Below are 22,555 nucleotides of genomic sequence, written 5' to 3'. Positions count from 1 at the left end.
ATAGAGGTGAAGTAACATGGCCAAACACATAGCTAGAAAGGGACAGAACCAAGATGGAAACCAGTCTCTTGCTTCCAGGGATGAAGTTTTCCCCCTAAATTTTGTATAAAACAAAGTAGGTTTTTCCACTTTATAGTGGACCTCTAAAGAGAATACCGTATGGTACTGAAATTTAGGATTTGTCTACAACATTTACATGGTAAAACAGATATTTTTTGGGGGAATGGGTACCGGGGATTGAACTCAGGGGCACTCAACCACTGAGCCACATCCCCAGCCCTTTTTTGTATTTTATTTAGAGACAGGGTCTCACTGAGTTGCATAGTTTCTCGCTTTTGCTAAGGCTGGCTTTGAACTCGACATACTCCTGGCTCAGCCTCCCTAGCTGCTGGGATTACAGGCATGTGCCACCACGCTCAGCAAAATAGATTCTTAAATGGAATAATGTTAGTTTGTTATATTCCAACTTTTAACTGTAGATAGTTGTCAGTTGGTATAGCCTCGTCTATCTGAACTTAAGAAACTTATTTGTTCCACTAATTTTCAACCTAAGGATCATCTGTTTCTGCACTCAATCCTAGCATGATGCCTGGCCCAGAATAGATGCACCACAAATTTGCTCCATTCATTCACCAATAGACTCCAACTAAACTGAATTTATAAGGTGATAGCCTTTTTCTCTGGCTGGTCAACCTCATATATCTCACAAGAAGCTACAGAAAATCTGTTAGTTCTGAAGGGTATCTGCACCAAACCATCAACACTTCTACTACTTAGGAAAGAACATGAAAATATGTGAGCCAAACCTGAGTTTTGATTCCCAACTCCTTACACATGGGCTTGGCCTCATCTTTAAGAGGTGAAATTACTTTTTTTAAAAAATATTTTTTATTGTCAATGGACCTTTATTTATTTATATGCGGTGCTGAGAATCGAACCCAGTGCCTCATACGTGCTAGGCAAGCACCCTACCACTGAATGACAACCCCAGCCCCAGGAGAAATTACTTCTAACAGCCTGTTTGTTGTTTTCTAGCAATGTCAGTGCTCTGCATGAGGGTCTTAGGTCATGGAGCATTTGTGTGTGTGTGTGTGTGTGTGTGTGTGGTACTGGGGTTTGAACACAGGGCCTCATGCATCCTAGAAAAGCACTCTCCCACTGAGCTACAACTCCAGCCCTTTTAAAAATTTTTGAGGAGCTGGGATTTGGCTCAAGCGGTAGCGCGCTGGCCTGGCATGCGAGCGGCCCAGGTTCAATCCTCAGCACCACATACAAACAAAGATGTTGTGTCCGCCAAAAAATAAAACATTAAAACTCTCTCTCTTAAAAAAAAAAATAAAAATTTTTGAGATAGGATCTAGCCAAGTGCCCAGGTTGGTCTCAAACTTGTGATCTTCTTGCCTCAGCCTCCCAAATTGCTGGGATTACTGGCATGTGCCATTGTGCCCAGCTCCTCTAGACATCATTAAGACCAGTATTCCCTCCAAGCTATGCTATTACTTCCCCCCAAAGTTTTGTTACTTCCATATCCCCAGGGCATTCTTCCTTATTGGTCAGAATGAAGGCCTGAGTGTAAGCTTCCCTTGTAGCTGCCTCTGCCTTCTAAGAGAGAAGATCGTCAATAATGAGTTGTACATGTATTCGTTGCTCTTTTAATAACCGAACAAGACTTCTGCCCAATGTTTTTGCTTCCCAGCAGGGAATCAGTTTGTAGTTACACCATCTTCCTAATTTGTAGGATTAATGGAGGAACACAGAGTTGTTTTTTTTTTGCTGGGGATTGAACCCAGGGCCTTGTGCATGTGAGGAAGTACTCTAAACAACTGAGCTATATCCCCAGCCCAATTTCTTTGTTTATAGTATGACCATGGAAGTTTTAAAGGCAGAGCCTGTGGGGTTAAGATGGGGAAACAGAGATATTGTAGCTGAGCAAGGGTCCTGGTGTCCTACTAGCCATAGATTCAGCTTTTCTGTACTTACCTATAGAGCCTTCTCTCTCTCCTAATTTTCCCAGAGACAGGGTTGAGTAAGGCTCCTGGTTAGCATAAAACCAGGTATAGTCTGGACCTGGATAAGAAGGAAGTACGTCCAGGTCTCACATCTTAGTATTTTTCTACATCAGGTGGTTCCCATTTCTTTTCTTTCTTTTTTAAATATGTATTTTTAGATGTTGATGGACTTAATTTTATTATTTATATGCGGTGCTGAGAATTGAACCCAGTGCCTCGTACATGCTGGGTAAACACCTTAACACTGAGCTTCAACCCCAACCCCAGGTGGTTCCCATTTCTAAGGGGCCCTTTTCTACATTTAAGTGAGGAACTTAAGAGGTCCAAACTCCTGTCAATGTGAAAGTGCTGAGCAAAGGGAAGCCCAAGTGAAGGGCCATATAGCCAGGTGGGCCCCAATGTCACGTGTGAGTGACCCCTTATTCTTTGTGAGTGACCCCTTACTCTTTTGAGATAGGATCTAGCCAAGTGCCCAGGCTGGTTCAAACTTGTGATCTTCTTGCCTCAGCCTCCCAAGTTGCTGAGATTACTGGCAGGTGCTGAGATTACGGTGCCCAGCTCTCTGGACATCATTAAAGTATTCCCTCCAAGCTATGCTATTACTTTCCCATGGTGGGCACTGCAGGGTTGACACAGCAGTGCCTACTCAGAGCTGCCAGGCTGGAGACAGAGACTACAGGTGATACCTGAGTGTACTCTCAGGTTGGACCCTCAGGAATGGAGAGCAGAAGGGAAAGAAGGTCCCACAGTCTGAAGTGGGTCACAGCAAGGGCTATAAAAGTTCATTTCCCCATCCAAGTGGTAGTTGTCTCACTCTGTGACCCCCAGAAGGGGCAGGCATCATTCTGCAGAAAACCAAAATGATATAGCTGCTTCTCTTGGGAAAAATGAACACATAACATTCCACCCTAGTGCCTTGGCGAGCACAGCCACATTGCCTGGCCCATGCACACTCCTGTCTGTCTTACTGCCATGCAAAGGGCAAGAAGTGCAGAGGCACTCCTGTCATGCTGCACTGACTGGGCTGGATGGAGGCTGTGGGGCAGGCAAAAATTGTCCCTTTTCAGTTTGGGGTCAGAATGAATGATACTGCCCAGAACATGACTGCAGCTGCAGGCAAGACACCCCTCTACCTCTTAAGTTCCTTCTGCTCCTTCATGTTCTTGGGTAGGGCCCATCTAAGGAAGACTTCTGAAAAATTATAGCTCAGCTCTGATTAACCTTCCATGAACCCAGCTGGCTATCTCAGGTGTCTCTTTGAGTAGATGTGGAACTGCTCTGGCATCTCTCTGTTAAGAGCACAATAATATGGCAGTGGTGGGGGCAGCAACAGTGGTGAAGGAATCCTGACCCCAGTATTGGCATCTGACTGATGTCTGAGGGCCAGATTATTGGTAGGCTCAGCCTCACTTTACCTCTGTCCACCAAGGCCCAAGCCCTGTACATCACAATAACAAGGTGTCCTGACTCACAAGTTCAAGAAGGAAACCAGAGGGAAAGGCAGTGGTGTTGGTACTAAGACATTTATTACATCATAAAAAGTCCATTGTTGTCATTGTTTTTCCATATGTACATGCTCCTGTGGGCAGTCCTCTCATCCAACCCCACCTGCCCACCCACCATGGTACCAATCGACTCTCCAAACTGATCCACCAATTAATAAAAGAGGAAGAATTGGAAGAGGTGGTCCAGGGCTGATGGGAATGGGCTGGGAGAGGGAAACAAAGTGCAGAGTGGTTGGGCTTGGCTCTCAATGGCTGACCTGGGCAGGAGGGGCACATGGTGGGCACTGCAGGGTTGACACAGCAGTGCCTACTCAGAGCTGCCAGGCTGGAGACAGAGACTACAGGTGGTACCTGAGTGTACTCTCAGGTTGGACCCTCAGGAATGGAGAGCAAAAGGGGAAGAAGGTCCCGTAGTCTGAAGTGGGTCCCAGCAAGGGCTATAAAAGTTCATTTCCCCATCCAAGTGGCAGTGATGGCAGCTTGGATTGGGCCTGAAAAGTTTATGGCCCCGAGACAGGTGGAAGCAGGGTGGGAATAGTCTGGTGGGATATATAGTCCTGATCTCTGAGGGACCTGCTTTATTTAGTTGACCTCGGAGGTGGGTATGGGGTCTGTAGGGCGGGGTGTAGCCAGGAGAGGAACTGGAGAGGTGGCCTCTATGAGTGCAGGGTTAAGGATAATAGGCAGAGTCATGGGTGGCACGCCCACCTGCAGTGGGGAAGCCAAGGGCTGCAAGATCAGTGGGGGCTGAGCCAGAGGGGGAGGCCCATCTGGGGTAGGGCTAAGCCTGCTGGGACTAGAGGACATCGGTGATCCAGGGGAGCTGCTGGTGGTGGCTTGGGGGCCCTCTGGCTTCTCCAAGTCTATAAAGAAAGCAAGATGGCTGCAATTAGACTCTTATTGGCAAGGGGCAATTCTCATACTCCTCAGCTGGCTTACCAAACCAGCTGGTTTCCTTCAAATTTTCTTGCAGTCTAAAAAGTTAGAAGTCTCCCCTCAAAACTCATTCCAATGTTTGGCTACCTTACTTCTACCCTTCATCTCCTTTGCTGAAGTTCTCATAAGGTTAATTTTGGTCTGATCTTTACTAGAATCCCTGAAAGGCAGCCTTTGCATATTTATTCCAACCCACTGACCTAGCCCTCTTCTCCAAACCTAACTATCTGAAACAGGCAGACTATCTCAGCACAGATTATTTGGTCCTGCCATTTCTCAGAGCAAGAGCAGGTAAACCGGATTCTTGGGTTGTCTCCTTCCTCTGGCTCCCACTCAATGCTTAGCAACAACCCCAAGCTATCCTGGGCCTCCTCTTTGGCCTCTTGCTTCCTGTCAAACCCAATACACTAGCCCAGAGGGACTCACCACAGGCCCCAAGCTCTGAGGGTATTTCTGGGGGAGGTGGGTGTCCAGGTGTTCTGGGGTCACCAGCAGCAGGAGTCAGGTGGGCTGAGGCCAGAGATTTTGGGCCATGAGGCTCTGTGGGCATGGGATCTAGGGTAGGCAGAGAATACAGATGGCCACTCTTAGTGTTTTCCTTCTAGTAGAGGCCTGGCTACCTATCAGTCTTCTCAGGACACAGAGAATGAATTTAGCTTTGGGGACTCTTTAGTAAGACTGGGCTGGGGCCCCTACCTTGAATGACAGTCTGCTTAAAGAGCTCATCACGTAGGTGTGGCAGAAAGCAGTCAATGCGCTCCCAGGTGATCTCCCAGAGGGCAGAGGGGCTACCTCCTCGTGTATCTGCACTGTGGAAAATCTCTGCTGTGTCCATCACCAGGAGCATGTTCTTTAGAGATTCAGGGATGGCCTCTGACTGCAGGCAGCAGCAGGATCATGAGAACAGGAAAGAGGCATGGGAAGGCAGCTTCCAAGGAGGAGACAGCAAGACTTCCCAGGAGGTGGGAGAGGAAGTGGGCAATGGAGTTGAGCTGAGGTAGAACTTACCAGTAAATCACTGGAGCCTGCATGCATGTATTTGTCCATGAAGTCTAGGATGGTGAGCCAGAGGGCCGCAAAGGTGGAGAGTGACAGCAGTGGAGATAGATGCTGCAGGAAGACCTATGGTCCACCAGCCCCTTTTAGCCAAGGGTAGTGTAGGAACCCTCTGCACCCCTCTCCAAGGCTGGGAGGCAGACCTGCCCCATCTTGCATGGGAATCTTAGATTAGACATTGCTGTGAAATTCAGAATTCTCCTGAGTCCCTGGGTCCTGCTGAATCTCCATGCTGGGGCTCCTGAGCACCAAGTCCTACCAAAAGCCCTGGCTTCCCCCCTTGGAAAAATGTAAGTGTGGGGAGAATAGGAGGTATTGGGTGGTGAGCCATACCTTTGAAAGCAGCGTGGAAGCCCTCATCCTGGTCTCCTCCATCCCACCCACATCTGCTGGGCTGATGTTCTCCAAGAGCTTGGTCAGTAGTGGAAACAGTACCTGGAGAGTAAATATCTGATGTCACCATAGCCAGATCAGTTGGAAGCTCTGCTCAAAGGAAACCAGTGCTGTGTGACAGGCACAGAACAGCAAAGAAGGTACGAAAGAGGCTGAGTATAGATCATGGGGCTCTTCAGGTTACCTAGTTCTTCTTGCCTTACAACTGAATTTTAAGACCAGTATGAAGTCCTTACCTTGTTAAAACAAGATTCCCATTCCAGGGCATCTAGCTTTTGCAGGTCATGTACCAGTAGTGCTCGCTGTAGATAGGTTAGTGCCTGCATCCGCACCTGGCGCCGGGCATCACAGCACAGGCAGGCAATGCCTGAGAGCAAGAACATGGTCAGGATCCTTCAGGCAGTCGGTATTGTGCTCCCCAAGCTCCAGCACCATCTCTGCCCTACCCTGCCTGCTCCCCCAGATTACCCTGAAGTAAGGGGCACCAGCAGTGGGCCCAGAGGGTCCTTGAATCAGCTTCGATCTTCCGGCCACCTGTCTCCAGGTGGCGCTGCTCTTCTGCCCATGAGCTGTAGATAGAGGCTGCCCGTGTGTGCAGAGTGTGCATCAGGTCTAGCAACTGGGATCACAGGAGAGGGCAGGATATGAGTGGGGTTAGGTCTGGTGGGACCCCCTTTCCCAACCCCTGTCCCTGACTGAGTCCTCAAGGGGCCCCTAGCATTAGTTATGCCATACTCTAGCCCTTTTTGCTATTCCCTTTGCCTCAACTTGATGGGCTGGTTGCTCCAGTCTTCATTGTTTCTTGGTCAGAAGTTGCTCAGGGTAGAACAGGCTTTAGGAGATGTGCAGACTAAGATTTAGCACACAGATTCACAGCAAGAAAGGTATTTTTGTTTCAATTCTATTTTACACTTTCCAATGACTCAGAAAGCCTTGTTTTTATTAATCTCATTTTAAAAATAAAGCAAACCTCTGGCTCAGAGGCTTTCACTGGGCAAGAATGAGTGGCCAATTTTAATAATTTTTATTTTCATCACTCTTTTCTGTTTTCTTTTTTGGCAGTACTGGAGTATTTTCATCACTTTCTAAAGTTATTCTGGCTAAGGCAATTGTTTCTTCATTTATTCAGAGATATAAAGTCAACTTGTAAGATCAATTTTACATGCCTTGAATAGACACAGAATAACTCTGGAAGAACAGACAAGAAACTGGTACAATGGTTGCCTTTAGTGAGAGGAACTTGGTGGCTAGGGACAGGAATGGAATGGCAACTTACTTTTATCAGTTTACCCTTTTATACCTTTTGAACTTTGTACCATGTGCATATATTACCTATTCAAAAAATAAGTAAACCTTAATTTAAAATTAATTTTAAGCAAGCAAAGGCATACAGGGGGTGTTGGATGAGGGGAATATTGTGGAGGTGGTAATTGAGGACCTGGGCAGGATACACAGACCCTTCCTCTCAGCTCTGGCTTTCCCCAGCCCCACCCTGTCTCCCAGTCTCAGGGGCAGGGGAGGAGAGGAAGTAAAGGGTGCCATACTTACGTCCTGACTGACCTGTAAAGACACAGTGTGGTAGCTGGCAGGCACGCCTTCATCCTCGTCATCATCACTGTGCCCACCCCGAGTAGTGTGTTGGCTGGAGGTTCTAGGTCGCCGAAGCATTGAACCCTCCTTAGATTTCTTCTTGAAGCGGTTCCCCTTGCTGTCATATTTATGACTCTTGCTACGTTTCTCCTGGGACTTGCACCCTGAGCAGAGCCAGACCCAGGTCACATTTCCATTCCCTGCCCTTTTCCCCTGTATATTTGCATGGCCACTCCCCATTGCCCCTTCACCAGGTGACCTACCGCCATTCAGACTGGCCTCCACAAAGATACGGAGAGTCTTGACGCACAGCTCAAAGTTGTCAGGGGTGATGTGGGCAGCGTCACGTACAATGAAGGACAGTGATTCCACACACTTAAGCAGAGACTTAGTGTCATGTGGCCCCAGGTCCAGACCCACTGTTAGACTATACTGATTGACCAGGGGTGAAGGGCCTGGCCGGCTGGGCCCTGGTCCTGGCTTGGAGTTATCAATGTCATCCTTTCCCACCTGTAAAGTACACAGGATACAAGATGGGGACCAGGCTTGAACCCTATTCACCTCTAGATGCCCTCTCAGAGGACCAGGAATCTTTCTCACAGAACCAGGAGGGAAGACTCATCCGCTGCCCATACCCTCTTCACTTACCATCAACCAACCGCTGTTGACTACATCAGCATCTGTGGCTGATCGGTGTATTTTGCCAGGTCTGCCATGGTCTGTGTAGACCTCTGAGTCAGAAGTGTACCCTCGGTCCAGGCTCACATCATTTTGATGATAGGATGGGAGCTCACTGTCTGACTGGGCCCCTAAGCCAGGCAGAGAAAAGGGCAGAGTAAAGGTGGAGATGGGACACTGGTACAAAGGATAATTTAGGCTCTCAGAAGAAAGGTATTGAGGCCTGGCCTTCTCTCTCTCTGCCCTGGCTCATTTTCAGCCATGTCAACAGAGGGCTGAAGCCTGGACAACTTCTCTCTTGACCAAATAGGGGAAATGGGCTAATTTGGGCTTCTATGATATCTAGTAATAGCTGTCAGGGAAAGGGGATGGTAGTGAGAACAATTTCTGGGAAAATGGTCCTCAGGACAATAAGCAGCCTGCTGCTTAGCCTTTTGCCTTATCTCCTTGCCTCCATATGATTCAATTTGTTGGTACTGGTAAGTGGGCACTGGAAATTCTTGAAGCAGATGGCAGAAAGCCAGGCATGTTTGATTGGCTGAATGGCAATAACTTGTGTTTTGTTTTCCTATCCAAATTCCTGGGGCCATAGCTGTTTATCCATCAGGGAGTATTTCTGTGGGAAAAGGCTTACCAGCATCAGGTGCATCAGTACTGGCTGTTGCCTGCAGAGCTGCTGGAGGCTTCACCCCTGAGCCGATGCATTCGAGCAGTGTAAAGAGGGTGGCCCAGTCATCACTGGAGTGGATGTTGGCTGCATTGGTCTTAAGAAGTTCATGGAGTCCGTATGCAACCTGGTGACTGACTCTGGACAGCACACTGGGCTTCATCAGTAGCAAGATGCGCAGGGAGAGCAGCACCTGGGATGAGGGTTAGGAGCAGGAAATGGGGAGGGGGCACATTGCTTCCTGTTTAGTTTCATTCCCCATCAGCCTGTTTAGGCCAATGAGATTAGCTGGGACCCAACTTAAGGCACTGCTACTGGTCTTGTCTTATTTGTATTTCCCTAGTTTTCTTGTATTCATACGTATGTGTGTGTGCATCAAATTCTACATGATTTTGCCATCTGCACTGAGGACTGAACCCAGGGGCACATTGCCACTGAACCATATCCACAACCCTTTTAGAGACGGGGTCTCACTAATAGCTTAGGCCCTTGCTAAGTTGCTGAGGCTGGTCTTGAACTCGCAGTCCTCCTATCTCAGCGCCAGGGAACCCACAGACCACCTGTATAGTTTTGTGTATCCACCACAAGTTAAGCTATACTGAACAGTTTCTATACCATGAGATCCCTCACACAGTACTTTTATAAGTCTCCTCTTTTTTCCTGCCTCATTCTTATCTCCTAGCAATCTGTATCCAACTTCTAAAATTCTCTAAGTCCAAAAGTTATATAAATGAAATTATATGGTATATAACTTTTTTTTTTTTTTTTTTGTACTGGGGATTGAACAAGGGACACTTTACCACTGAGCTACATCCCCAACCCTTTCTATTTTTTATTATAAGACAGAGTCTCACTAAGTTGCTGAGGTTGGCTTTGAAATTTCTATCCTCTTGCCTCAGCCTCCTGAATCTCTGGGATTACAGATGTGCGCCACATAGCTGGTTAGTATATAACCTTTTTTTTTTTTTTAAAGTTTCTTACATTATCATTTTATTAAAGATTCTTATAACTAAAAATCCATATATACATTTTCCTATGCTATAATTCAGTGTTGACTAAACCTACTACCAAATAAAAAAAATTAACCCAGGCAATTTGGCACATTTAAGGAATACTTATAGTTCATAGAGACAAATTGTTTTCTTTTTTTTTAATATTAATTTTTTTAGGTGTAGATGGACACAACACAATGCCTTTATTTTTATGTGGTGCTGAGGAGCAAACCCAGGTCCCGCCCATGCTAGGCGAGCGCTCTACCACTGAGCCACAATTCCAGCCCCAAATTGTTTTCTTAAGATAAACCCAAAAAGAAGGAAAATGTTATGAATGAATCAAACTCTGAGATGGAGCCTTAGATTACATACTTAGTATATAACCTTTTTAAAAAATATTTTTAGTTGTAGATGGACACAATATCTTTATTTTGTTTATTTAGTTTTATGTGGTGCTGAGTATCGAACCCAGGGCCTCTACTGCTGAGCTACAACCCCAGCCGCAGTATATAACCTTTTGAGCTGGGCTTTTCACTCAGTATAATTCTCTGGAGATTCTTCCAAGTTATTACATGCATTAGTCAATAGTCTGTTGCTTAAACTGCTTAACAGTATGCCACGCTATGTGTGTGTGTAACAGTTTATTTATTGAAAATCACCTAGGCTGATTCCAGTTTTTGGGTAATACAAATAAAACTTTCATGAACATTCATGTACATGTTTTTATGATAAAATAAGCTTCATTTTTCTGGGATAAATGCTCAAGAGTGCAATTGCTGGGTTGTATGGTAACTGCATTTTTCTTTTTTTTTAGAACATCTGACAATTTAATCATATATTATTTTGCACCATATTCATCTCAGGAATGGTCTGTTGTTCTTTTTTTAATATTTTTTTAGTTATACATGGACACAATATCTCTATTTTGTTTATTTATTTTTATGTGGTATTGAGGATTGAATCCAGTGCCTCATATGTGTGAGGCAAGCACTCTGCCACAACCCCAGCCCCATATTTGGTTTTATAAGAAATTATCAACAGATTAGCTACACTATTTTACATCTCCACCAGCAATGTATGAATTATCCAGTTCCTCTGCATTCTTGCAAGCATTTGGTATTGTTACTTTTTTTTTTTTTTTTTTTACTTGATCTGTTCTGATAAGTATGTAGTTATATCTTATTATGGTTTTAATTGCACTTCTTCAGTGAAATGACTGGTCCTATCTTTAGCCCATTTTCTGATTGGATTGTTTTGTCACTCTTATGTTTTGGATTTTGTTTTACATACTAGCCTTTTTTTTTTTTTAAAGATACACAATCTTTTTTTTCCCAATCATTTTATTTATTATTTACTTAAACATTTTTTTTAAATTGTTGATGGACCTTTATTTTATTCATTTATTTATATGTGGTGCCGATTATCAAACCCAGTGCCTCTCACACACTAGGAAAGTGATCTACCACTTAGAGTGGTGCTGAGGATCGAACCTAGGTCCCGCCCATGCTAGGCGAGTGCTCTATCACTGAGGCTCTTCACACAGGCTCTCATAGGGCAAAAGTTTTTAATTTTTTTAAGTATTTTTTTTAGTTACACATGGACACAAATTCTTTGTTTATTTATTTTGATGTGATGCTGAGGATCGAACCCAGTGTCTCTCATGTGCAAGGCAAGTGCTCTGCCACTGAGCCACAACCCCAGCAAGTTTTTAATATTGATGAAGTTCAATTACCAGTTTTACCTCTTATGGATTGTGCTTCTAGTGTCAAGTATAAAATCTCTTTAGTGTAGATCCTAAAGATTTTCTCTTATATTTTAAAAGCTTTTATAGTTTTACATGATGCATTTAAGTCTATGATCTATTTTAGTTAACTTTTCTGCAAAGTATGAGGTTGGGTTTATTTGTTTTTTTCCCCTCCCATGGATTTCAATCCCTCCCTTCAGTATCCTTCCTCCACTGAACTGTTACACCTTGGTAAGAAAATCAGTTGAACATATTTGTCTATTTCTGGGTTTTCTATTCTGTTCCATTGATCGGTATATCTATTCCTCCACCATATTACATATTCTTGACTATCATAGCTATAGCCACAGAATAAATTCATAATATCAGATAAGAATGATTCCTTTCATTTTATTCTTTGCCTAAATAGCTATTCTAGGGCCTTTCCATCTAAATTTTAGATAAGCTTGTCTATATCTACAAAAAACCCTGCTGGGATTTTTATAGGAGCTGCATCGAACTTATAGATTGATTTGGGAAGAACTTATATCTTCAGTATGTTGAATCTTCTAATCCATGAACATGGTATGGCCTCTTCATTTATTTAGGTCTTCTTTGATTAGCATTTTGTAAATTACATGATACAAATCCTATACATATTTTATTAGGTATATATCTAAATATTTCACATTATTTAGAGCACTTATATAAGAGGTATTACATTTTAAATTTCGGCTTTTATTATGTTCCTGTGGAAATATAATTAATTTTTGTGTATTACTAAACTCACAAATTAGTTCTATGCTTTTTTTTGTAGTTTAGCCAAGAGATCTCAGGAAGGTCAGAAAACCAGATATAGGGCTCAGGATGCTACAAAGCAGCAGCAGTCCAACTCTGCAAAGACTCAGAGGAGCCTATAGAGGTACAGGGCATTAGCTTCACGCCAAAGGCTGTTCCAGGCTCACTTCTACTTGTTAGATTGCACCAGCCCTTTAATTAGTACACTCTGTCTTAGGTCGTATTCAAAACTGACACTGTGGCTTCCGTCCCTTGCATAACTACTCACCCTCCCGAATGTATTATTTACCTGCCCACTGATCTCTTCTCTCCGTAACAGCCGAATGGCCAGGCGCAGCAACCCAACCACTGCCCGCTCCACAAGGAAGCAGAAATCTTGGGCCTGGACACAGAGGTGGTATAGATGGTCTCTAACAGTCTGCCAAACACAGCCTACTCGGTCCCTACAGAGAACATAAGGAATGAGGATCATCTCAGTTGGAGGGGCCATTGGGCAATAAGTTTCATAGGCCTTTCATGGCTCATTGGTCCCATATCCTAAGCAGACAGCTGTAGTGAGCAAACTTACCCCCTACTGTTTATTGTCCCCAGAGCCCCCAAGCAAGATGGCTTCTATCTCATGAGCCAAGGGTCTGCCTAAAGACTTCCCTCACCTGCTTTCCCCTACCTGTTCTCTAACACAATTCTTAGCAGCATCTCTAGACAGAATGCAGCATCTTCTTCATCATATGTCTCTTCATCTGGTGTCACTGAGACCAGAGCCTGGAGAGGAACAGCAGTAGGAAAGAAGGCATGGAGGAGAAGGCAGCCACTGGCTCTCTCCCAACAGAAACTAAAGCACACACCACTGACCTGTCACCCCTCCCAGACCCGGACAGTTCTTCTATCTCTTTCCTTTTTTCATCCTTACCTTCATGAGCTCCTGCAGTGATTCCAGCTGGAGAAACTTGCTTTCTGTGATCATCTTTTCTGGGTCACATTGCTAGAGGGAATGCAAGAGAGAGCGGGGTCTGTGACAAAGGGCTGAAGGAAAGAAAATGTCTCCAAGAGACAGGAAGACAGGGTAGAATCACACTGGTCTCTAAAGAGAACATAAGGGACCCTGAATGTTTCTATTCTTCCATTCACAGGACCACATCTGTCCAGGAGGGAAGAGTCTAGGCTTTCTCACAAGGGACAGGCAGGAAGGTACCTTGATACAGTCTAAGGCAACTCTCTTGGCTTCTTGGTTCTCAGTGGATGGGCCCCGCATGCTGGACTGCTCAGGACCACTCAATGTCAGCCAGCTCACGAAGCTCAGTACTGTTGACTCTCCTCTATAGGAGAAGGGGTACATGTCCTGGTAAGTCCCAAAGTTCTGATCCTCCCTCTGTAAGTCCTCAATCTCTGTCTGCTCTTACCGGTTTGATGGCGTCTCCTCCCTCTGTAAAGAGATCTTGCCATTGGGATCCACAAAATCTTCTACCTGGGAAAGCAGGTCAAGAATAATTTCTTTCCATATGGTCTTTACATTTCTTGCCCTCCAAGTAAAGTTCTCTAGCTTTCTTCCTGTAGCCCTCTGCCCCTACACTATTGTACCCTTCCAAGTGGTGACTGGCAATGGCTTCCACCAGTCTTCCTTTATTGCTACCCCCAAGATCTGTGTTATTACATTTGATGTGTTCCTAAGGAGCTTTGCCAGGTATCAGGCCCAATGCTACCCTCAACCAGTTTGATATACATGAACAATATAGAATGCTGAGGCTCTTTGTTGTTGTTGACTAGTCTACCAAGAATTACCTCCACCATAGCCTTGGGTAACAGTTGGGCTCGAAAGAGCTGCAGCATGGCCTCCATGATATTCTTCCATCCCTCCCGCAGGATATCACCATGACGATGGGCCAAATGGAATACTGTCTTGGCAGCAATATGAGCTTTAGGGTTGCTTCCAAATACACTGGGCAGATTCTCAATAGACTGAAAAAGAGGATGAGAAGAGGTATAGGGCCTGGCTAATGTCTCAAAAGGAGGTTCTCTTAGGCCTGTGGTTCTTAAGGTCCTTCTGCTTCCATCCCCTATAATACAGGTAATGGCTAACCTGGAATCACTTTTGCATCTCCACTTCCATCCTATTACATGAGGTAACACTATTCTTTTTTTTAAAATATTTTTTCCCTTAGTTTGTTGATAGATCTTTTATTTATTTATACATGGTGCTGAGAATCGAACCCAGTGCCTCACACATGCAAGGCAAGTGTGCTACTGCTGAGCCACAGTCCCAGTCTGAGGTAACACTATTCTTTTTTTTTTTTTAAAGAGAGAGAATTTTTTAATATTTATTTTTTAGTTTTTCGGTGGTCACAACATTTTTATTTTATTTTGTACGTGGTGCTGAGGATTGAACCCAGCGCCCCGCGCATGCCAGGCGAGTGCGCTACCGCTTGAGCCACATCCCCAGCCCATCACTATTCTTATTCCAGAATAAGCAAAACAGAAATGGTCTCAATTCTGATGTAGTTGAGGGATGGGTGCAGATAAGCAAAAAGGACAGTCCCATGGCTTAAAGGTCCTCCTTGAAAATCCAAGTACAGTCTCTGCTCCTACTCACCTCATTGCTGAGAGCTGTGAATTTGCAGAGGGAGATGATGAGATTGTCAAACACATCACTGAGGCCATAGTGGGCGGAGATCATGGCACATTTCCTGTAATGTCACCCCATCCCAGAAACAGAGTCATTGGAAGAGTAGGCAGCCCCTCCCCAATCAGTCCCAGAAAAAACTTTTCACTTGAGTCTGTTTAAGACTCAGTTTCCTAAGTCTCAGCTTGACTCCATAAACCCAGGAGGAACCTCATTCTAAAGAAAATAAGAGCAGGGTCAAAGGGGCATGGAGGCTACCATGTTTGTTTGGAGAGGTAGGAGGAGGTGAAGACAAAGGCCAAAGCTGGGTTACCTGAAGCCTGAGATGGCTTTCTGGATGATAGTCTCTTCCAGGCTTTTGTCAAAGACATAAGAGAGAGCAGCAATAGTGGGGCCCCAGGTCATAGTGAAGAGGTCAAGGTCGTAGCTACCAGGAGGCACTCTTAGGAATATGCCCTCTGGGGTGGCACCTCGATGAAGCAGCACATTCCACACATAGTTCTCTCTAACTAAGCCGGTCTGCTCCTCTGGCATCACAATTTCCTCATTCCTGTCAGGAGATAAGGGAAGGAGTAGTAAGGGCACTTCTGTGAACCTGACTTGTTCTAAACTAGGACAAGGGTCTGTCTTTAAGTGGGGCATTCAGTTCTGTATAAGATCTCTTATTCTTTCTGTGAGAGGATAAATGATTCTCTCTACTTTTCTGATTTACAGTAAAGAACTAATTTTCCTAGAGACTCTAATCTCTGACCCAAGCATCACCCTCCAGTGCCCATCTTGAATTCTTTACTTATCAGAGAATGAATGTACCTTGTGAGCTAAATGGGAAAATCCAACTGCTTTAGGTTCAGGAAATGGGGCTATGATATCCCACTTAAGAGGGGCAGTTTGAGCTGGGGATGTAGCTCAGTGGTAGAGCACATGTTTAACTTGTATGAGGCCCTGAATATGAACCTTAGCACTGCATTCAAAACAAAGATTTGCGATGCTGAGGCAGGAGGATTGTAAATTCAAGGCCAGCCTGAGCAACTAAGTGAGATTCTTTCTCAAAATAAAAAAACAAAAACAAAAAAGTGCTGGGGATGTAGCTCAGTGGTAAAGTGGCCCACAGTATAATTCCCAATACCAAAGGAAATAAATAAATAATACATTGAAAAGGATGGGGATGTAGCTCAGAGGTAAAACACCCCTGAGTTCAATCCCTAGTAGTGAAAAAAAGGGATGGTGGTGGGGGGCAGAGGAACAGTTTGCTTAGAGTACTATAGTCCCAATGTTGTTTAGTCTTCTTCAAGAAGGAAATGAGTTATCAGAGAGTTGGACTGCCCAGCTCAAATCCCAGGACATGTGAGTCACTACAGTCTGATACCATTCTAAAAAAAGGAAGCAATGTGTTTTCCTTAACAGAGATGCTACCCTAGTCTACATATATACTCACTTGATGGCATGGTACATGTCCTCCAGGATGTCTTGCTCAAAGTCCTTGCCTCCATTCACACCTTTTAGGTTTTTGCGAAACTCCTAGAGATAGGCCAGTAAGCTTTTCCCCACTTGTGCAAGTGCTGAAGCCCCACCCAAGGAACTCCTGGGTCTGTGATAAATAGGACTTAGGAAATTTTAAGTGAAAAAACCCACCTCCCCACCCAGTTTCTCTTCTTGATTGGCCAGCCTTCCCTGATTCTCATGGATAGAACCCTATCCACCATGCTCACTGGAAATTCCATATCCTTCCTGTTATATCCAAAGCTGTGACAGATCTTCTATTGCCTGACCTTACCTCCAGGGTCATGGGTGCATTCTGTTTGCGAACATTGTGGTTATGCTGGTCTGTGTTAAGCATGATGACAGAATAGGCCAGGGCAAAGCAGGCATCGCTATTGGCAAACGGGGAGCCATTACAATTCTGAAAAAGCAAAGACCCCGCTTGTGTCAATTCCCTTCTCTGGCCCATTAAACCTTCACTACTAACCCACTGGTCAGTTCTGGTACTACCCAGAAAGTGGCCAACCTCTTGCCAACTCCTTAATAGAAACTGGTCTTTCCATGGAAAGCTCACTGATGTTACTCTCAGCCTTCATAGAAGATAGGAGCCGGGATATTTTTAGTTGGGGGCCAGAGAAGCCAGCAAATTGATCTGGGATCCAGGGCTTAACCCTTTTCACTAAGACTCACCCTCCAATGCTCTGTGAATGCTTCTAGCAACCTATGAATGACTGGTGCCTCCCCAGGCAAACGGAAGGCTTCTAGATAGAGGCGGAGAGCTTCATCAAGTCGCAGACCTTGAAAACTGAACGTGCTATAGGGAAAGGAAGCAGAATGAAGAGCCTGGACATATGGAAACTGCACACACTGGGCTCTCTGTTAGCCACATTTCTCCTAATTTCCTCCTGGAACAGAGGAGGCTAAGGGATCTGGCAAAGGGCAGATCCTAGTCATACCTAACAAACCCCTAACTTTAGCATTTGTCACATCAACAGACTTGCCTAGAAATCTGTGCCCCTGGAACCCTGCTCCATCCCTTTGTAATGCTCTCCATGCAGAATGAAGGGGTTTCCAGAAATATCTCATTAGAGTCCCTTTTCGGCCCAACAAATATAAAATGGGAAGAGTATGTGACCTAGTCACCAGCAGGAACTAAGACTGCCTTTGAGGGAGATGCCCTGTTCCCCAAGACTGAACACCAAACTACATTTCTCATTTCTTTCTTTCTCTGTTTTTGTGGAGCTTGGGATGGAACCCAGGACCCAGGGTATGCTAGGTGAGTATTCAACCACTGAGCTACATCCCCAGTCTTCACATTTCTTATAGTTTCCTCACCTCACAAAACTCTCCAATAGGTCAATGTTTTTGCGGTCACTCACAAACTCTCCTATCATTTTCTTGTCCAGCCGAGGGTTCTCTCGGAGCCACTGGGCTACCTCTGTGTTGTCTATTGGGATGGTGAGGAGACCTTTCTCCTGAAGAAACTGGATCCCTTTCTTTGGTTTTTGGTTGAACTGCTCTGTGCCAGTGATTAGCAGCTGGAGGAGAAATAGTACAAATGTCAGGAGCTGTTCTGCCCTTAAATCAGACAAGGTCAGACCACAACCCATAGCTGGCCATCTAATGGGCTCCTAGGACATGGTTATTTGTGACTACAACTAAGAGTGGGTCAAACTGGCCCTACCTTTCTCCCCTATTTTCTTCTCCTACCCCATCCTCTTGTTTCATTAAAAGTGGCTAAAAAGGGGGCTGGGATGTAGCTCAGTGGCAAAGTGTCTGTCTTGCATTCGCAAAGCCCTGGGTTTGACTCCCAGTTCCAAAAAAGACCAAAAAAAAAAAAAGAACCCCGCCAAAATAAATAAATAAATAAGATTTTTTAAAAAAAAAGTGGCTAAAAAGGCTGGGGTTGTGGCTCAGAGGTAGAGTGCTCGCCTTGCATGTGGAAGGCACTGGGTTCGATCATCAGCACCATACAAAAATAAAGGTATTGTGTCCATCTACAGCTAATATATATATATATATATATATATATATATATATATATATATATATATATATTTATTTATTTAAAAAAAGTGTCTAAGAACCAGGCTTCATGGTTAACGCCTGTAATACAGTGACGAGGAAGGAGGATCACAGTTTGAGGCCAGTCTCAAATTTAGTGAGGCCCAAAGCAATTTAGTGAGACCCTGTCTCAAAAAAAAAAAAAGGGCTGAAAATGTGGCTTAGTGGTAACACCCCTGTGTTAAATTCCTGGTACCCACCCCCCCCAAAAAAAAGTGGATGAGGAGCTCCTTGTCACTCCTTTTCTAAGTTCTCAAGATGCACAGGACAGCCTCCTCCATTTTGGGAATCAGGGGGAAAGCAGCAAAAAGAGACTATAGAGAATTCTTCAGTGTTTTTTGTGTTTTGTTTATTGTAGTACTGGGGACTGAACTCAGGCACTTGATAGAGGTAGAGGTGGCACTAAGCAATGTCCTCAGAGCCCCCTTTTAAAAATTTTTTATTTTGGGGCAAGGTCTCACTAAGTTGCAGAGATCTCTCTAAGTTGAACTCATCTCAGCCTCCTGAGTCACTGGGATTATAGGTGTGTGCCAATACATCTGGCTTCTCTTTAGTTTTATACCCATCCGTGGCATCTATTGACAGACAGCACCTTATTTATTGCTTGGCTTAGATTCCCCTTCTTTCTTTGGTTGCTTATTTCTTAAAGCCCTGGGTTTGAAGGTCAAGGTGGACTAACTGTGATGATGACTCTGCTCCCTATGTTCCTAGTCACAGCCCTATAATCAAGGGCACACACAAGCAGAAGTCATTTAGGCTGGCAATAAGAAAAAGAGTTAAATAAAAGGTTTACTTTGTGTTAAGAAAACCAAAAGCAAAAACAGTTATTTGAACTTTACTAAAGCACCAGAATAAATATCAATTCCTTTTATTGCCAATCGTTACACCAGAGCTAGAAATGACCAATAACTTTTGGTGACCCACATGACACCAGCTCCCAGGACTCCTGTCATCACTACCAGTAACATTTGGCTGGAGTAGCATTTGCCCAGGCAAACAATAGCACTGCTCAACTACATGGCTTAGGAGTAAGGGAAGGAATTCAAAGGAGACTAGGAGATTGCTTAAGTCCCAAAATACCTAAAGACCACCTTAGGAAGCTGTACAATGAGCAGCTGGTATCTCCCTCATCCTCAACCTCTGGGACTAAAACCCTATAAAGGATATCCAGATAGAGATGGGTAAGGCTGAACACTGGGGAATATATGTATGAACATATGTACCTTCTTTTTGTTTTTAATTTCAATTAGTTCCCGTGGATCTGGCAGGAGACAGGAAAATCGAGGTGGCTTCTGCATAAACTTTTTGTCAGCTAAGAATGAGAGAAGAAAGGAAAAAAACTGATAAGAGAATAATAGCTTTTGGAAATTTTGGAAGGTCTTTTGGAAGGAAAAGAAAGGAACCTCAGAAATTTTTTTCGTTTTCACCAGAAATACCCATAGAAATCCTACCTTCTGGGGCTCCAAATATTTTCTTTCTCTTGAGTTTGAAGCCACAGCAAGTCACAGCAAAATACAGCAAGTTTCCAAGGCTCACTCTAACACTGCCCTAGGCCATTCTGCCCCTCTCTCTTTGTTCCCCACCACAACTTCCAGTGGGAGGGGATTAGGGTCATGGACACTCAATACTCACCCCCAGAGTCACCAGTTTCTTCCAAATCACTGCATCCCTGCTTCCCATGTTCTGCCAACAGCTGCCCTCCACTCAGCGGATGTAGGCCTGGGACATCTGGAGCCATGCATATGGCTTTCCCATCAATGGTTGCTCTCTCAGCTTGTAAGAGAAAAAAAAATATATATGAAGACTTAAGGGTGGGAAGCCAAGCAGGGCTGCAGGAGAGGTGGAGTTCCAAGCTAAGATGATCTGTATGCTCTTATACAGGGTGCCAGCACTGACAGGACAAATTCAAGCCAAAGTAAGCAGTCATTGATCCATGTTGGCCAAGAATTAGATTCTTTAATTTAACAAAGACAGTACCCGGTCATTTCCCCTGATGTTCAACCTCCTCAGTCAAGGAGGAGATGGAGAAGGTTAGAGTGCAGGCAGGTACTGAGGATGGGAAAGAGCAAGGCCTGGAGCTTTTAAGGAGAGAAATCCTATGTTTTAATCTCTGTCCTCTTCTCATGCCAAAAGGAAATAATAATCCTATAAAAACACCAAAGTGGGGAGGAGGAGAAAGGAAGAAGTTCATGAGTCTTGCTAACTTGTCTACTTGGCCTGTGACTCAAATCAGCAAACCCTGGAAACACAGAAATGGGTGTACTCCAGAATTGATATAATAACAGGAGCAAGGACTCAGTCAATAGAGAAGGGATAAGCACAGAATCCCTAATACCATAACAAACACAAAGAGAGCCAGAGAGATAGAGAGAAATGTCTCTCACTATTGTTAGCTTCTCTGGTGCCATCTATTGCCTCTTGGCTGGGTCTGGCTGTTTCTTTCTTCTCCTGCTGGGTGAGATTGTTGAGGACTTTGGCCTGGCAGTGGGCCTCAGTGCTGTCAATCACCGTCAATAGAGCATCAAGAGACAGCAGATGTGTTGTATAGAGCTGACCAGATACAGGGAAGGCATTCTGGAAAGTAAATATAGATTCATTATACTTGAGGTTAGAAAAATACTTCACACTTTATTATTTCCCCCCAAGTCCTGAAACTTATGATTTCTCCACTGCTACTTAGAAGATGACTTTATTTGGGCTGGGGTTATGGCTCAGTGGTAGAGTGCTTGCCTAGCATGTGTGAGGCACTGTGTTTGACCCTCAGCACCACATAAAAATAAATAAATAAAGTTATGTCCATCTACAATTAAAAAAATACTTTTTAAAAAACATTTATTTTTTTAGAAGTAGTTGGACACAATACCTTTACTTTATTTAATTATTTTTATGTGGTGCTGAGGATGGAATTCAGGGCCTTGCACCTGCTAGATGATGCTCTACTGCTGAGCCACAATCCCAGCCCTAAAAAAATATTTAAAAAAAAGAAAGAAAATGCCTTTATTCTTCCAGTTTCCCATCTCTGAAGTGTTCCCATCCCTATAGGTAGTATATTCACTACCACCAGAATTTCCTTGATGAAACATTCAGTAATAGAGACCAGTCTAGAGACCAGTAATAGTGTTCAGCACCTTGGACAGCAGCTTAGTGAGGTCCTCAAAGAGGTTGGAACAATAGTAGTCACAATCATAGTTGATATAGAGCTCAGTGACAAAACTGGGGATGCGCCAGAGCTGCACAGTAGCCTCCAGTGCCATCTCCTTCATCTCATAAGGCATCTTGGGGTTTTCCACAGTGATGATCTCCATGAGCTTTTTGATGTACATCTGGCAACAACCATTTGAGTGGAGAAAGGATTCAAGATAAGAACAGAAAATTGGACAGAAACATCAAGCAGAAGCCCAGTCAGGAGGTACGAATTAAGAGACACCTAAGGTATCCTATTCCCAAATACATCTCCCTCTGGTTTCCATGTTGGGGTATAAGGCCTGGTTTTCTTCCACATGCCTAATCCCAAAGAAGTTGTCTATTGCCCTTTTTGTATTCTCTGTGTGAGTCCGACCTGGCTCTATTTAGAATTCTCTTTTGCAATTTAGGGGCAGTGCTGGCTTGACATGCAAGAGGAAGTCCCATTCATGGTGAGACTGATTACCTTACCTGCCAGTCCACATATTTGGGTTTTCCCATTTTATGTCAGCCAGCTTTCGCTGGTTCCTTTGAAGTTTTCCATAACAGAGGCCAGTGAATGAACCAAACCATGGAGGCTAAAATCATCCTCCTACATCTATATCACATACTGCAGCCTGACACAGCTGGCCCCCACTGAAGATGTCATACATCTCCCTGCTTTATTTTTCTTCCAAGATTAAGAAACTTACCTCCAATTGGAACTTGAGGTGCTCCCGCATGCTCTCAAATAATAGGAAGCATACTCGTAGAGAAGCTGCATACAGGTTCAACCGTTCTATGTTGAGTAGCTGGAGATAGAGGAGGGTAAGTCATGAGGTTTCTGAAATTGACCATGGTTCAACCAGAAGAGAGTCAGGAAAGC

General features: G+C 44.3%; 1 protein-coding gene across 7 annotated transcripts in view; it reads right to left on the bottom strand.

Annotated features, from left to right (window-relative positions):
• Positions 1–3,516: 3,516 nt before the first annotated feature.
• Gbf1 (golgi brefeldin A resistant guanine nucleotide exchange factor 1) overlaps positions 3,517–22,555 on the bottom strand; it is a 130,577-nt gene continuing 111,538 nt past the window's right edge. For 5 of the 7 annotated variants that reach the window (XM_058581259.1, XM_058581263.1, XM_058581262.1 and 2 more), the window contains 28 exons: positions 22,383–22,481; positions 21,636–21,830; positions 20,892–21,081; positions 20,140–20,280; positions 19,731–19,819; positions 17,779–17,981; positions 17,134–17,257; positions 16,739–16,864; positions 16,400–16,482; positions 15,278–15,514; positions 14,935–15,028; positions 14,127–14,303; positions 13,748–13,812; positions 13,540–13,663; positions 13,258–13,329; positions 13,015–13,109; positions 12,637–12,790; positions 8,802–9,027; positions 8,138–8,298; positions 7,753–7,999; positions 7,448–7,653; positions 6,368–6,518; positions 6,136–6,266; positions 5,840–5,941; positions 5,459–5,572; positions 5,147–5,327; positions 4,877–5,005; positions 3,517–4,377 (listed from right to left, as the gene is read on the bottom strand). In XM_058581259.1, the coding sequence (XP_058437242.1) occupies positions 4,097–4,377; positions 4,877–5,005; positions 5,147–5,327; positions 5,459–5,572; positions 5,840–5,941; positions 6,136–6,266; positions 6,368–6,518; positions 7,448–7,653; positions 7,753–7,999; positions 8,138–8,298; positions 8,802–9,027; positions 12,637–12,790; positions 13,015–13,109; positions 13,258–13,329; positions 13,540–13,663; positions 13,748–13,812; positions 14,127–14,303; positions 14,935–15,028; positions 15,278–15,514; positions 16,400–16,482; positions 16,739–16,864; positions 17,134–17,257; positions 17,779–17,981; positions 19,731–19,819; positions 20,140–20,280; positions 20,892–21,081; positions 21,636–21,830; positions 22,383–22,481 (4,197 nt within the window). In that variant the 3' untranslated portion in view covers positions 3,517–4,096. The remainder of the gene's footprint in view (positions 4,378–4,876; positions 5,006–5,146; positions 5,328–5,458; positions 5,573–5,839; positions 5,942–6,135; positions 6,267–6,367; positions 6,519–7,447; positions 7,654–7,752; positions 8,000–8,137; positions 8,299–8,801; positions 9,028–12,636; positions 12,791–13,014; positions 13,110–13,257; positions 13,330–13,539; positions 13,664–13,747; positions 13,813–14,126; positions 14,304–14,934; positions 15,029–15,277; positions 15,515–16,399; positions 16,483–16,738; positions 16,865–17,133; positions 17,258–17,778; positions 17,982–19,730; positions 19,820–20,139; positions 20,281–20,891; positions 21,082–21,635; positions 21,831–22,382; positions 22,482–22,555) is intronic. The other 2 variants (XM_058581261.1, XM_046450077.2) reach the window with 1 other exon arrangement.

This window comes from Marmota monax, unplaced genomic scaffold (genome assembly GCF_021218885.2).
Source record: "Marmota monax isolate L192 unplaced genomic scaffold, Marmota_monax_Labrador192_F-V1.1 WCK01_AAM20220418_F8-fsc00004, whole genome shotgun sequence".
Lineage (NCBI taxonomy): Eukaryota > Metazoa > Chordata > Mammalia > Rodentia > Sciuridae > Marmota > Marmota monax.
This window is presented reverse-complemented; position numbering and strand designations above follow the sequence as displayed.